Source organism: Lissotriton helveticus, chromosome 8 (genome assembly GCF_964261635.1).
Source record: "Lissotriton helveticus chromosome 8, aLisHel1.1, whole genome shotgun sequence".
NCBI classification, from domain to species: domain Eukaryota; kingdom Metazoa; phylum Chordata; class Amphibia; order Caudata; family Salamandridae; genus Lissotriton; species Lissotriton helveticus.
The window spans coordinates 1,259,581,104-1,259,596,932 of record NC_136069.1 but is presented as its reverse complement, the minus strand read 5'-3'; the positions used below and the strand labels follow the sequence as shown (position 1 = coordinate 1,259,596,932).

The window sequence follows — 15,829 nt, the reverse complement described above, 5'->3', positions numbered from 1 at the left end:
TCCAAAGGACATGTGTGTGCGCAACACATGTGTACATTTGCATTTCAGGGGTGCTACCGGGTGTCCTTTGGACACCCCTGGCACCCTTGAAATCGCATCCTTTAGGCCCATGGGAATGGCCCATAGGAATGAATGGGGAGTTATTCCTTATTTGCGATTAGCAATTTGCTAATCGCAAATAAGGAAGATGTAGGAATCGCATTTTTTTATGCAATTTCTACATGAATTCCGTTTTGCAAGTCCTTAATAGCGATTCCTTAATAATCGCTATTAAGGACTCGCAAAACGGGACTTTGATGAATCTAGGGGTTAGAGTGCTAAATGTGGGTATCTGGTCATGCTGGACCACGGCAAAGTCACAAGTTCAGACCAACCGCGATAGAGTGTAGGCTGGACACAGGACCGAGTTTGGCCCACTGGGATTTTGTACCATATGTCCTTGATGCGAGGTATGCACAGTGTTGCTCTGATAGGCTTAGCCTTTTGCATTGCTCTGGGTCGATTCTCATGAATTTCTCAGCTGTGCAGTGAGGCTTTGCATTGCTCGGCGTCTGTTCAATGAAGCTATCAGCTATGCAGCGAGGCTTTGTGGAGCTTTATGTCACTTGGAGCAAGTCATAATGAAGCTTTCAGATGGGTGGTGAGGCTTTAAAGGGCTTGGTGTCACTCTGCATCAGTTCCAATGAAGCTGTCAGCTGTTCTGGGTTTCGTACTGGATTTAATGGAACTTTCAGTAAAGCAAGGAGGAGGCTTTCACTGATGCCAGCTAAGGGTCCAGGATCAGGGAACACCTCTTGGGGAAATGGACTCACTCCAGAAGGGCTCAGATAGGTCTAGTCCAGGTCCAGGCAGGTCTAGTTGCAGCAGATTAGCTGGTCAGTCGCAGGGAGGCCTCTGAAGCTTGTTGTGTGCCTCTAGCTCACACAGGAACTCAGTCAACGGACCCTTGGAGTAACTCAGGGTAGCCTGGGATGAAGGCAAGCAGGCCCAATCTTCCTTCACAGGCAGTAACACAGAGTTTCAAGCAGCAGGGCGATCCTCTGGCAGCAGGGCAGTCATTCTTCAGTAATATCCACAGATCCAGGAGTGTTCTGATGAGTGGCTCTGGAGGTCCAATGTTTATATCTGGCTCCAGCCTTTGTGTAGCTGGACTCTGTCCTACCCTCACATCTGGTCTGGAACATTTTTCTCCTTCCCATGGCACGCTCCAAACTGTCCAGGGGTGATAAAAGGCAGGGCAGGCCTGGTGCCAGGCTGGTGTCAGGCTCATTTGAGGAGGCAAAGACTTTTGAAGAGTAAGTGGGGCTGGTTAAAGATCCAACCCAGCCATACTGCCAGGATGGCCCATCCTGTCCACAGCTAAGCCCCCTATGTGTTACTGTCTGGAAGCAATACACAAACCCCAACAGCAGAGCCATTCACAGTCATATGACCCTGGACGCTGGCAGAAGGCACAGATGGTTGTGTTAAGAAAACATCAACTTTCTAAACCTGGCGTTTTCATAATTGTGACCTACAATCTGACTTTACCATTAAAGAGCACTTGAAATTAAAATTGATCAGAGTGTAAACAGCATATCTCTAGCTTCTCTCATTCTAAAGTTAGCACTTATTAAAATTAATATGGTAACCCAGTGTCAGTCAATGGGAGATAGGACTTAAAACAGTGAAAAATTACCTTGAGAGTTTTTCACTGCCAGGACATGTAAAACTTAAGTACACGGCCTTCTGTTAAGTCCAATGCACACAGCCATATGAGTCTTTAGGGCCAACCTTTGGGTGACTTAGAATTATTAAAAAAGAAGGTTTAGGCCTGTTATTTTGTCAGGTTGAAATGTCAGTTTACAACTGCACTGTAGACAACATGGAAGGCCTGAGACATGTTTTAAAAGGCTACGTTAGTGCGTGGCACAATGTATGCAGCTGCCCACTAGTAGCATTTAATTTACAGGCCCTGGGTACATGCAGGACCATCTACTAAGGACTTACAAGTACATTAATGAGCCAAATAGGTATAGGTCAATTTTACCATGTTTGAAGGAGAGCGCACAAGCAATGGTTAATAGTGGTAAAGTGCAGAGAGTCCTAACACCAACAAACATGAATTCAGCAAACAGGACTTGCGAAGGTAAAAGGTTTGGAGGAATACCATGCCAAGTATGTCATATATAACACACTGTCACTGGGCATCAATGCTATTGTGTAGGAGTGGGCATGAAAGATAAGTTGACAACATGTACCACATTCATCAAAAATAAGAAAATCTGAAAAGAACGCCTTCAGCCTTTCATAAAACAAGGCTAATACTGATGTCATGGACTGGACATCACACACAAAAGAGGTTGCATCTTGCAAGGTAGTGTCTGTGCCTGTGTGTGCAAGGTTTTGATTTTACACTAAACACACAAGGTCGATATATGGTGTCATTCTGTAGGCACAATATGTGTGTTAACGTATGCATGCAGGTGCCACCAGGAATGCCCATGCCTACAGAATGATGCTGGTGCCATTGTTTTTTTTACCGATCAAAGATGGTAGACACCACTTGAATTGGTAAATAAAAAAAAAATAACAAACCAGTTGGGCAGAGGTGCTTTTTAGAATGCAGAGAGGCTTAAAAGCAAATGGAAGCTCTCAGACCCTCCAACAACATAAAATTATGTGTTTTCTGTAAAGGGCCGCAATGGATGGACAGGCAACAGAGGACAGAATGGGGAACAGGTGGGAGGGAAGAAATGGAAACCGGGCAGGAGGAATTTAAAAAAAAAGTATAATTAAAAACCGGGGTTGAGGAGAAGGCAAAAACACAGTGCATTTAGGGTACGGAGTGGCTATACCCCCAGGCACCTATGGCATCGACTATTCCAAATGACTAGGGGGCCGTGATCCCCCAACAATACATTTCACATCACAAGGTGCACTCACCTGTCCCTTAAAGATAGGGGAACGTGGGCCAGAATGCAATCTGGACCCCCAAACACAACCATGCCAGAGCTAACCCAAAGACGTTATCCCCCCCTGGCACCCAAAAGGAGATGAGCCTGGGCAACCATGCCATACCTTTGTCCCCTGGCGCAGTCACCATCCCCGACATCTCCAGGGCCTTGTAATAGAGTACTGTATGATGCTTTGGAAATCGCTGTAGCAGGCTCCCAAGCCCTTCGCTATATTGCACAGTAACCCCAGCCCTGGTTTGAGCCAATAGGCTTCCAATTCCATCCTAAATTCGCCTGCACTTCTATTTCCGATGCCAAGGTTGTCCACCTGCTTTGAGTCCAAACATGACTCCTTCCCTGACAGAAGCTCCCCCTCTTCAAAAAGGCAATCTACAGGGATGGGAGGGTGTGAAAACAGTCAAGACCTTCGAGCCACCCGCCCATGCAACCCCATCACACCCCTGCCAGCCAATCGCTATCGTTGCGGAATGTCCGGGAAAAATTAAAAAACATGGCGACCACAGTTGGCCGCCGCCTTGTACCGCACCTGTCTTAGGGGCTCACCTTCACCTGGAGTTGCTACTGGTCCAGGATAAAAAGTAAAATAAAAATAAAAAATGTTTACTCTGAAGGATAAGGAGGACATGTGAAAGAAAGGGATACACTTCGCACAGGAATACAGAGGTGGCATGGAGAGGGAGTTGTCACCTTGGCCCCTCTTGGTCAAAGAGCATTAGAGCAAAAAATAAAAACTAGTTCTACGGCAAGTCACAACATTGTAATTATTGTAAAATTCAGTGACGTATATCAAAATCTCTTTCAATAGAGCACATATGGGCAATTCCTTTTCAATGAGTTAAATCCAATTGCGCAGAGTCAATTTGCGCAAGAGGAGTTTTCAGGTACAAAAGGATCCACTCCTTAGTTTTGATCTAAACCCCATTTGGTTATTCATATGCCATAACGTGAGTGAAAAGTGTGATGTGAGATTCAACTGCGCCTTATGGTCGAAATCGAGGTGCCCACCCTCTGGAGCCTATCTGAAGGGTAACCCTGTTAGCCCGCAGGAAGCTAATGTGGACTGATTTGGGCTTAACTAGGCCTACTGGGTACAACTCCAGAACCAGAGGGGCTTACTTGGAGTCTATTTGAGCTGTGGGTGAAGGATGTTGAAAGGTTCAACTGGGCCTAATTACAGACACACTATCCAGTTCTTACTGGAAAAAGAGGTTCTCACAGCTGCCATATGGGTACATGGGTCATAAGGTCAATGCGGGATACTCCTGGTGAGTCTCAGGATATTCCTAGTGTGATCTTGGCGACACTGGCATGAGTCTGGAAACTACAATTTGATTTGATTGCAGTACTGGGAGGAATTGCCAGTGGTTCTAGACCATGGCTGCCCCGGATGAGTTCATCAATAAATGCTACAAGTTCTTCCTTAAGTCTACTTCCAACGACTGAAAGTTCTTGAAGTCTCATACTTTTTGTAGTGCTGAGCAAACATGCAGCTCCATTATGTTATCAGTGATAAAATATGAATGATAAAATAATACAAACAGATACAAAAACATACCCTTTTTGCAATGCATAAGGTGCGTAGTCCATCCATGGCATAGCGGGTAAGATAGTTCTGCGTCTTACTTCGAATTTTCTTCTGATATTTTCCTCGGTGGTCATCTATAATGAACAAACAACACTGCTGTAAACAAGCAATCAATTTAAAAAGGCAGGGCTGGCGTGAGCATTTACAACATCTGTTAATTTATCTGAACAACAAATAGCTTGTCTAAATAACATTCAGGGTGCAAAGGCAGGGGAAGATCCCGATAATATCAGTGATTACTGAAGGACAGGATTGGAAATGCTGGGAATTAACTAGAGTTTAATTTACTATCATAAAATATAACAGGTGGAAAATCAGTGTGCTTAGTGTAGATTTACCACTGCAAATCATTACACTATGAACAATAATGACTGAATAAGAGATGCACCAAACACTTTAACACCCAATCTAGAGCAACATAGGTTCTAATGTACTCTTATGAGCAGCACATTCTGCAAGAGAGTGATCATCTTACAACAGAGGGAAAATTCCTGTCAGATAATTCACATACCTATTTTTTTTAGGATGACTTTGGTGGCAGCTAACCTGCTTTTCTTCATTATACCTCAAGTCTTTCTACTGCACAGCTGAAGGCAAAAAAAGTCAATGTGCAGTTTTTTTAATATCTAAAAAATCCAGCAATTTCTGGTATATAGAGTGTGGGATAGAGTGACAATTTCTTCAGTGATAAAAGTGTTCTCCTTTACAGAAACAGTAGAACGCCTAGCGGGTATCTGGATAAGTGTGTCAAACTAAAATATTTGTAACGAGCTGGAATCTTCTGTCCAGAGTTAAAAGATCTCCCAAAATGTGGCTTCTTCTATTAAAGTATGGCTCTCTAAATTTGAGTCTCATCAACCTAAGCTCCATTGATGGCCTAGATGGAAGCGAGCCAGCCACAAAGTTCTAAATGATTACATGTCATTGCTGGCCAACTTTCTTCCCCAAAATGAATTTTCCATCTGAAGGGTCGGCATGCCTCTATAAATACTCTAAAGGAGTTTGAGGATGAAGCTATGCAGGTTTGGCTGTTGTCCTAATTTCTGAGGTCTGGCCAGAACATACAACAGCCTATTCAACTCGTCCAAAAGTGGACACCATGTTAGAGATTTCGAGGCAATTTACAGAGGACGAACACGTGTCCCCGATATCAACCCCTGAAACAGAAATGCCACAGATAGTTCTTTGACAACGTACATGGGAAGAGAGAAGACAATAGTAAGAAATAAGCACAAAGTAAAGAAGAAACAACGTATTAAGCAGTTTAGCCAAGTTTCATGTGTCAAAAATTCCCCCAGCGTTCTGGAATACTTTGAGGTTTAACTCAGGAAAGAAAGGTAATCAAATAGGCAAACAATGAATTAGCAGCAAGTTCAATTTATATCTCACAAAGACTGCACCATACACATAAATAATGCTCTGGGTTTATGGCAACATGCACAGTGACACCTCATGGAACTTGTAACTGCCAACATTAGTGCAGGGCGCAGGCTGAATCCTGCTATTGCAGCATTACTGCCACCTCTTTCAGTGCGACTGTCAGGTTGGCCGGCTGGCTACCTGAGGCCACCTCGACTTGCACACTGCAGACCCAGCAATCCCCGGGCTGTGAAACAGCCGGGAGATTGCAGACATGGGGCCACAGCTTCAAAATGAGCGTTAGGCTAGCCTGATCCAACCAATCGTGGAGCTGGTCTCGTGCTGAAAACAGTATGGACCATTACTCAACAATGGGGGAACCCAGACAAAAAAACTGAAGAACCTGGGTATGGAATAGTACAGAAAACAATTGGTCCCAATGGGATTTTTCATCATTAATAGTACCCAATTAAAAAAAAAAATACAGACTCAAAATGATGCAAAAATGTTGAATTTTATAATAATTCTGATGATAGACAGAAAGGTACTTTTTTCATCACAATTTGGATCATGAATGCATTTCTACGATTATGATTTGCTAGTAGAGTTGCTGAAAGAAAGGAAAAGTGATTGAAAAGAGTGCTCATGAAGAAGATCAAGTGAAAGACAAAGGATTTATTCATGCAATCAATATATATAAATTAATACAAAATCAGTCTGTTCGGAAACTTCCTACTCCTACTGATTAGTGACGTCTTCCTTAGTACACTATATGTTTAAAACTAAAGAAAGACGAGAATGACAGCAGGTGAGAAAGATGTATCGACGTTTCGACCCCAATTAGGAAGTAGGCCAATTAACTCCTTGAAAGGGGGGTCTTCATCAGGACATATATCGAGCAACCTAGAAACACCAGTCAGGGACTGGTGAGGGGCCTCGCAATCAGGGCCAGCTGGGTCCTGGGGGCCGGTAAATTGATACTGCCAGAAGGTCCACAGATGCCCACCAAATGGACGTGCTATAGGAGGATAAATCAATGATAGGGGCTTGCCGGTACCAAAATCCGGTTATATGGGATGTGGATTCAAAGGTCGCGCTCTTGTATCAGGAGTGTAGCCCCGCATATAAGACGAGGATCCCTTAGTGTGGCATACGTAAGGCTGGAATTAATCCACCAGTAAAGATTGTTGGTATCAAAGCCAATTGAATCGGTTCTTTTGCAGTCTTGCCGTACCGCCAGCAGCAATGAGACAGTATGGGAGCAGCTCCAGGATTGGTTGGATTTGCGTTCCAGTGAGTAGGAAGTAAGTCATTCAATTACTGCTTTTGGACTCAGTGGAGAAGTGCCACATTTATGGTGAGTTTGGAGCCATCGTGCCCCACCATATTTAATTAACCAATAGCCGCCACTTGGCACAGGAAACGGGAACACGCTCCACATACTCAATACTTGTCGCCTGCTAGAATGTGTGGAGGACCAAAATATGGAACTCTTTCTTGAGGAATGGATAATGCATGCATTGAAACCAGAGGGCCACAAAATGGAACTCTTTCTTGAGGGATGGATAGAGAATACATTGAAAACATGAGGCCTTACCAAGTTCTTTCCTGTCCAAAGGTCAAATGGGGCCCCCTTATCCCCACCACCACCACCACTGGGGGCTCCACTGCGGGCAGTGATCTGCAAGCTGTTTCAGTGCATTCTGTGGATGCAAAAATGCAATGAGGCAAAGAAAGTGGCAATGAGGTTGGTCCCCATTAAATACAAAAATGCCACACTGCTTTCGTCCCCCATACTACACACAGCATGTGCAAAATCAAAGGAAAACATTTTACGATGTAAAAAAAAGAGTCTGAGTGTATTGGGCTCAAAGATATGTTTATTTGGTGGACAAATTTAAACCACACAGTGCACTTGCCCACTTTTCTTTACAATGCATTAGCAGGTGTGGGACTGCACTGAAGTAGCAGAACAGAAATAACCTGGCCTTGAACCCTTCACCAGAAAACACATGACTGCCTGCAAATGATTATGCCACGGATACGTCTGACACTCGCAATCAAAGGAACGGAAGAGTCTGCATAATTGGTAATATCAGAGTACAACAGGACATGATATTGACGCAGGACTCTGAAAAGTCTCTGCATTTCCTGAAAATGGACGGTCATTGATGGAAACCCAGGGAGCAGAGGAAACAAACACCACTGAATCCTATGTCCTAGGAGACATGCTACCTACTGAGAAGCAACTAAGATAGAAGCACTGAAACTTGTATGAAAGAAGCAGAGACTTTCCAAAGATGGTGAAAAGTGACATCACAGACATTGAAGTACACCATTGGACCGGATAATGGTAAGGAGGGGGATTATTACTGGAGAACAGGTTTAGAGCTGCCATGATGCAGAGGCCCACTTCCCCTGAGTATCTCCAGTGGACTATGTGGGCTACCAAAACGGGGGTTTCTGTACACAACTATGTTAGTAAAAGAGCAGAAAGGGTATATTACAGCATAAATATCAGCAAGCTTAAGGTGAAAGACTTACAAGTCACATAATTGCAAACGTCTGTAGTTGTGGGACTGCAAATATGGACGCCATTAGTGATCTGTTATAATGAAGACAAAGCGCAGGTATGTAGAGAACTCTTCTTTATTCGTCTTCACACCACCACAGGTTCCAGTCAGCTCGAGGGCACTGGCAAACAGTGACAGGGGGGAACCAATTAGGACAGAGAGGAGGGGGGTCCGGAATGTAGCAAGAGATGGAGATTACAACATGATCTAAATGCAGGAAGGGCATCGAAGAGGATGGTTTCCCATTTGAGTTTAACAAGGAGGATGGGGACACACTGGACTGATAGATTACTGGAGGTTACAGTGGAAGCAGAGCAGAGAGGATCTCTACCTGAGATATTGAGAGAGGCAAAGATACCTGAACAAGACGGCAGCCCCACAAATGGTATGACCTAGAGGCCTTTATTGATACTGAACACTGACAGCAAAATACTCAGAAAAATACTGGCAAGCCGGCTTGGATGCATCATAATAAACGTTGTTCATGAAGATCAATGCAGATTTATAACACACAGAAACATAGGGCAGAACTTGCATTCACTGGTACACACAATGGAGGGTGGGAAGGTTACAGGCAAATGGAAGTTATGAGTTCACTTCATTAGACACAGAAAATATTTTGCTTGAGTATCTAAGAAAACTGGGTATATCAATAAAGATAATGATGAATGGATAGAGAAGTCTGTATGTGTGTCGGCACTCAAAGTAAAACAGGAAAAGTCGATATGAGGTAGGCAATGCCCATGACATAGCAGAAAACAAATGACCCATTATTAAACCCTGAACAAACAATAGACTAACTTGAAGAAATGTCAATTTGTGGTCCCTTCCAAGGTCATTAATGGGCAGACTAGCACCAGTGAAAATGATAGTGCTGCTGATATGTCTGTACACCTTCCACTGGAGTACGAATAACCCAAGGATTTTATTTGATTTGAGTATTAATAAAATCTTACATCTTTTTGTGAGGAAGCAAATGAAATGGGCTCAGACTTAATACCCTAAAAAGTGCAAAAAAGAGAGAGGGCTGCAATCCCTTAATATTGAACACTACTACTTGGCCTCACAGTTGAAATATGAAGTTGTCTGGTTTGCAGACAATGGGGTTTGGACAGGCACCTGTCTGAGGTGAGCAGGAAATCAATATCCTCATCACTAACAAACACGGAAGAGAAACTGATTACATAACTATGCAGCATACTGTTAAAAGATGTACCAAAAACACAACTGAAAGATAGAAGACTAAAAAGATGGCTAATCTACAGCACTCTCCTGTTCAGTATAATGGTCAAAAGCTAGGAAGAGGTCGAGAGCCTCCAAAACTCCACATGATTCCATCCACAGTACAACAACACTCTGAAATTTTAAGAGGTACTGGTCCAATGAGATTTAATTATTCACCAGCAGAAGAGTTAAGGGTCATCACAGGAAAGCACAGTAACCAGCGCTGTACCCTGAGGAACATCATCAACCAAAAGCAGCAAGAATGATCCTTGCTCCCAGCAACCTTAGGACAAAGCTAGTTATGGTTGAAACACCCTCTACACGGCGACTTGAAACCCCTCACCAAGAAGAGTAATCAGCAATAATTAAGTGGGGGGGATGTGGCCTTGCGGCTAGAGCGGTCGACCTCAAAGCTAGAGAACTGGATTCAAGTCTCGACAAGGACGCTCAACATCCTGTGATTCTGGCCACATCTCTTAATCCCTCCGTGCCCAACAAAAATTAATGTGTCCTTCTGTAATGCAACTGATGCTCATGTAAAGCGTTGTGATACCTTCAGGTCAAGTTTGTGCAATATAAACCTCAGGGGAAAAAAAGTGCATTTCATGGGGTTTAAGTCACGTAAATGATTATTTAATGTGTTTTGACCTCGTCTGCCTTAAAGAAACTTGCTGACTGGGCGACTATAAGGGCGGATAAAGGAAGACCAGCTGGTGGATTTAATATCCTGTGTCAATCTTCCATGAACTATAAAATGGAGAGAGTAAACTCAGACAAATCAAGGATTTTAGGGATTTCAATTAAATTCCCAAACAAACGTAATCAAAATCTGCTTGTCCTTTGTATATACCTGAACCCAGTTCGAAAATCCTTAAGCACCAAGGTAGAATACCATAAAACATATCTCCATGAAATTGTATTGGTCAATCAACACGCTGAATTAATTGTCATAGGAAACTTTAATCTGAGTCTGGTTAACTACTGTGACAGTTTAAAATCCACGAGGCAGGTGGATTTAATATGGGACATTGCCCCTTAACTCTTCCATCCAGAATGGTGCGATACAATAGGAGATACCCAGGCTGAATCTCGGCACTCACTTCGCCTTCATGCATTGAACGCATGTGGCAGCCAAGACCAACTGCTTAATTTACGCACACCTCCCCCAAGCATGGTGATGTACTGGACTACACATTTCAATTACTACCATTATTTAGCCAGAATTTCAAATAGATCATAGATTGAAAAGGAACCATGTCACACAAAAGCTAGAACTTTGCAGTCAAGGCTATAAACTTGATTGTGCTAATACGATAGGAGAGGGTATTTTGGCTTCCAGGATAGATTAATTAATTGGTCCTTGGTTGCAGAAAAACAGTTAAGTATGAGGATGCAAGCCTACAGACTAGTGTTCATACTATGTAACTAGGATTGCAGTGAATGATCAACTCTTTCTTCCATCAATGTGGGACACAGCCATGCATGACATTCACTTGATGCTAAGGGGAACAAGGCACAAATCAAGCGCTCATTTAATACTCCCAGCAAATCCCATGTCCTCATGGTATACCACCAGCCTACGCATTGAAAACAGGAAGCTAGCCAAATGGGTCAGGACACTTGGAGCAGCAAGCCAAGACACTGAACAACAAAAAGTCTAACTCGAACAGATGCGGAAAAGCTACAAAAACTTAGGTTGGGAGGCCAAGAAAGCAGACATGTTTTTTTTTGTCTAAAGCTGCCAGGCCGGATAAAACCTGAGAATTTTGGAGATGGGTGAATACCCTCACTGCTTCATATAATCCTTTGAGGCACAAACAATTGGACAGCAGTACATGGGAGAACTATGTATCTGGTCTATATATCATCAAGCCAATACCCTAACACTTAATTACGGCTTTCCCCACAAGGAGTCCCAAAATGATGTTTCCACCAGGCACTCTGTCCTTTGCCAGCTGCCTCACGATTATGCCCTTAACAGTTGAGAGAGCCATTTTAAAAGGGAGAACCAATGGAGCACCAGGGCCTCATGGCCTGCCTTGGTAGTTATTAAAGCCGAGCCACATTTTTGGGGTAACGCGATGAGCAATGTTTTTAATAATGTATTATTAACTTTTGTGATACCACCATCATGGCAGGGCAGGATGCATATATAGTTCCCATCCACAAAAAAAGAAGCAGTGATGATCCAGAGATATACAAGGTGATAGCCTTGGTGGATGTGGATGCCAAATCTTTTGCCACGTTGATTTTAGAAGATCTAGAAGAACGGGCTACAACGTCAAATACCATTACCTGTTTACAGATAGGTGTCTGCAAAAATACCGGCACCATAGACAACATAATGGCACTTGCTTTTCTAATCCATGAGACGATCAGCAGTAAACGTTCTTTACACCTATGTTTTATTGATTACAAAAAGGCATTTGACAGTATCAACAGGACCATGCTATTAAAGAAACTGAGCAACTGTCGGCTTCCTGAAAAAATATTTAACCACATAATTACTCTTTACTTCAACAACTGGGTACAAGTCAAACTCACTAATGAAGTTGCAAGATAATTTGTATTGATAAAGGTCTAAAACAAGGCTGCGTTCTATCCCCAGTTATTTTTAATCTAAATACTGCCAATATAGAGTCTGCTCTAAATAATGCAAAGCCTGGTCCGGACGAGACTCAACGCCAAACCATGTTTATGATGCAATATGCAGATGGATGATACAGTACTTCTGGTTTTCTCTACAACTGGTCTCCGATCCTCTCCGAATACCCACAGTACTTTTGGTTTTCTCTGCAACTGGTTTCCAATTCTCTCTTAATAACCTATGCACTTATTGTAAGGAAAACAAACAGAAACTAAATCCAGAAAAAAATATATATGTTCAGACAGACCCCAAGTGTAAGCAATGGTTATGGAAACTAGGAGAGCATATCATCAGTACAACCAACTCCTATAAATATTTGGGAATAGAATTAAGAATCTTTCACCAACCCTTCAGGCTCCCAAACTCCATTAGAGACCCCCCAGGTAAGATTAGAATTTGGCCTTACAGGACAGATATTGTCACAGAGGGCTGCATTATTGAAAAAATGGTTTAAATTAAAGAAGGCCGAGGTAGGGAGTCTCAAATTCCTCGTGGACAAAGAGCTGTTTAGCCAGCCGGCATCTCCCTGGCTGGGGGTGCTTTGTCAGTTCTCTGAAGAGCTCGAATTGATCCTCCCTCTGGATCCCACTTTATCGCATACGGCATTCAAGCTGCCTTTAAGTAAAGTTATAAAAAGCAACCAGACAATAAAAATCTTACAATCCTTTGTTTATAAGCTCATAATCAATACGTACTTGCAACTTATAAGAAGTTGAAACCACAATCCTACGTGTCCCTCCCTATGTCATGAAATTATAAAATACAGTTTTTACGCCTACTGATGGGGCTATTCCATGCAGGAGAAGTGGCCTAAAGCTGGAAGTATCCTCAGGTGAACACCTGTTGCCAGTTTTGCCTTTCCCAAAAGGATCTCTGACTCATGTACTATGCACCTACCCTACCTTTGAGTGGGAAACCAATATGCAGAGAACTAAAATGGTCTGTCAGGAGGCCATCAAACATTTCTTCCAGAGAAAAGACAGCAGGCTCACTGAGCACTTTTCAAAGTTTATGGACAGAGTAGCAGCACGTCTAGATTGTCAGAAGGCATCGGAAGAAATATCTGGACCATCATAAACATCGTCCAGCACTGCCACACTATGCACTTTACATTCTCTCCCCTGTAGCTCAATGTCTTTGGGGATGAGAAGTTGTAGTATGAATTGACTGATGTTAGCATATTTATTTTTATGATATAACATGTACTATGCACTTAAACTTCTAAATCCTATGCTTTTTAAATTCTGTCCTCTTTAGCTCAATATCTTTGGAGATGTGCAGCGGTAGAATGATTTGAACGATATTAGAATATTTTGTATACAGAGATGATTTTTGCTATATGAATTTTACTATTTTAGACACTAAAACATGTATTAGCACTTTAACCCAGCATTTTCTTTTTTTATTTAATATTTTTATTTGCATTTTCTCATGAAACCCCATTACAGTCATGTCTTCATTGGTCAACACACCCTGTCCCCCCGCCCCCCACCCACTGATCCTTGCCAATAAAATCAACACAAGATTATTCATTTCAGGCACCTCCAGCATGTCTTTTCCATCTCCAAGGCAACCTTTCCCCGGTCGCCCCCTGTATGGGAGACTCGTGTCCAGGAATATGCCATATAAGCCAGCATTCTTGTCCTAATTATTGGTACAGCCCGGCAAGCTGCGGTAAATTGGCCACTGTACTGCTGCCGGGATGAGGAGAGAATCTTACTGTAACCATAAAGTTTTAAATGTTGCCCAGACAGAGAGAGAAAGCATGTTCAGCTAACTGAGAAGTGTTTGTTTAACTGTTTTAATGGTTTCAATTAAATTTCAAATAAACTTATCGCATATCTGATTAGGAGATTATGGGAAATGGTCTGTGAACCAGAATTTACTGACAGAGATTGGATGAAAGCATGAAAACGGTTAGTCAAAGCAGAAACTAAAACCAAATTTAGGCTGACACAGTTCACCATCCTACAAAGAATGTATACCACACTGGTGATGTTACATAAAGGTGACAGTACAAGGAGAAGGGAAACATGGCGCCCGCGTGCTGAGCGGCAGCGCGCGTCCTCCTCGGCAACCCGTCTCTCTTTTCCCTTTGAATGGCGCTAACCTTGCACCGATGGTGCTAGTAGAGTAGAGTAGCTGATCACCTTTATTTCTCTCCTTTCGGTGCTCCGGCGGCCAGTTTCTTGTGGCCGATGTGTCTCGGTGACACCATATGCTCTCCGCGCCCCTCCCTCCTACCACGCTGGGTGGAAGCAGCCGTGGAGTTGAGACACGGCCGGAGTGCGGTGGCCCGCGGTCTCCTCCGGGGCAGCACGGGCGGTGTCAGAACGAGCAGGAAAACCGGGATTGGTGCCTTCTTCTCACTGGTGGAGGTGCCAGGAGCGGGCTCGGCCGAAGTACTGGCTCAGACACGGGACGGCCTCGAGGGACCTGGGGAAAGCGGTGAAGGTGGTAAGAGTGCGGTTTACCCGGTGCATGAAGCGGGTCATACTGTGTTTCCAGTGGAAGTCATAGAAGTCAGTCCCTTTAGTCCCTCTTGCTCGAAGAATACCCCGGATAAGAAAGGGGGCAGGAAAAAAAATCTAAACGGGGCAAGGCCACACAGCTTAGACAGGCTCCACTGTCTCCGCAGGCTTCACAGGAAGTTGCCACAGGGTCTGCTTCAAGCATTGAAGGCAGTGATAGGGCACCAGGTAGTGCAATAGATGGCAATATCCACAATTTTCAACCGCAGAAAGGGGTCAGTTTGGAGCAGGGCTGTCAGGTAAAGGTAAAGGCGAGAGCTGCTAAGGAGGTCAGATTTAAGGGCTCCAAGAAAGCACAGAAAGCAGCGCAAAAAAACAGCTTAGTGCGCATTACTCCTTCTTTGCGCTCTTTTTTTCGAGTTTGAACATTATACATCAGGTAGCTTCTACCGGCCCTGCTACTGACTCTATAGGTCATTCTGATTTAGATAACCCCTTCCCTGCTTCTAAGACGATTCCTCTGGCGTATGAGGCTTTCTCCGATATTTCCCCTGTTACTCTAACAGCTTCTGCTGTACATATGGAACAGATGGAGGCCTCTGAGGCACCTTCTGGGTCGGCTAAGCATCTGATTAGCTCAAAGATCCCCCGTCAATCTGAGGAACCACTGTCGGAATCTGCAGGGCCTTCTCTCTCTTTGCCGGCGGATTCTCGGCCAGAAGCACATGGAGCAAGCAGGGCAGAGAATTCTGCTAGGGCCTCGATTGAGGGACTCCTCGCTTCGCTGAAAGCAGACATTAAAAATGGATTCACAATCTCAGCTGAGAACCAACCGGAGATTAGAGCAGCCTGTGAGGTCCTTGAGAAAAAAGTGGATTTACTTAATAAAAGAACTGACTCCTTGGAGGGCTCAGTAGAAGAACTTAAGGCGAATTTGGGCTCAGCGGAAGTGAAGATCTTAGCCTTACGGAGAGATGGAGACGCCAATGCGGGAAAGAGTGGAAACTTTAGAG

General features: G+C 43.6%; 1 protein-coding gene across 1 annotated transcript in view; it reads right to left on the bottom strand.

The window, feature by feature from the left end:
- The window catches only part of ATP10A (ATPase phospholipid transporting 10A (putative)), an 828,689-nt gene that overhangs the window by 109,586 nt on the left and 703,274 nt on the right, over nucleotides 1–15,829 (bottom strand). The window contains exon 11 of the mRNA XM_078658238.1: nucleotides 4,513–4,616. Within this exon, the coding sequence (XP_078514364.1) occupies nucleotides 4,513–4,616 (104 nt within the window). The remainder of the gene's footprint in view (nucleotides 1–4,512; nucleotides 4,617–15,829) is intronic.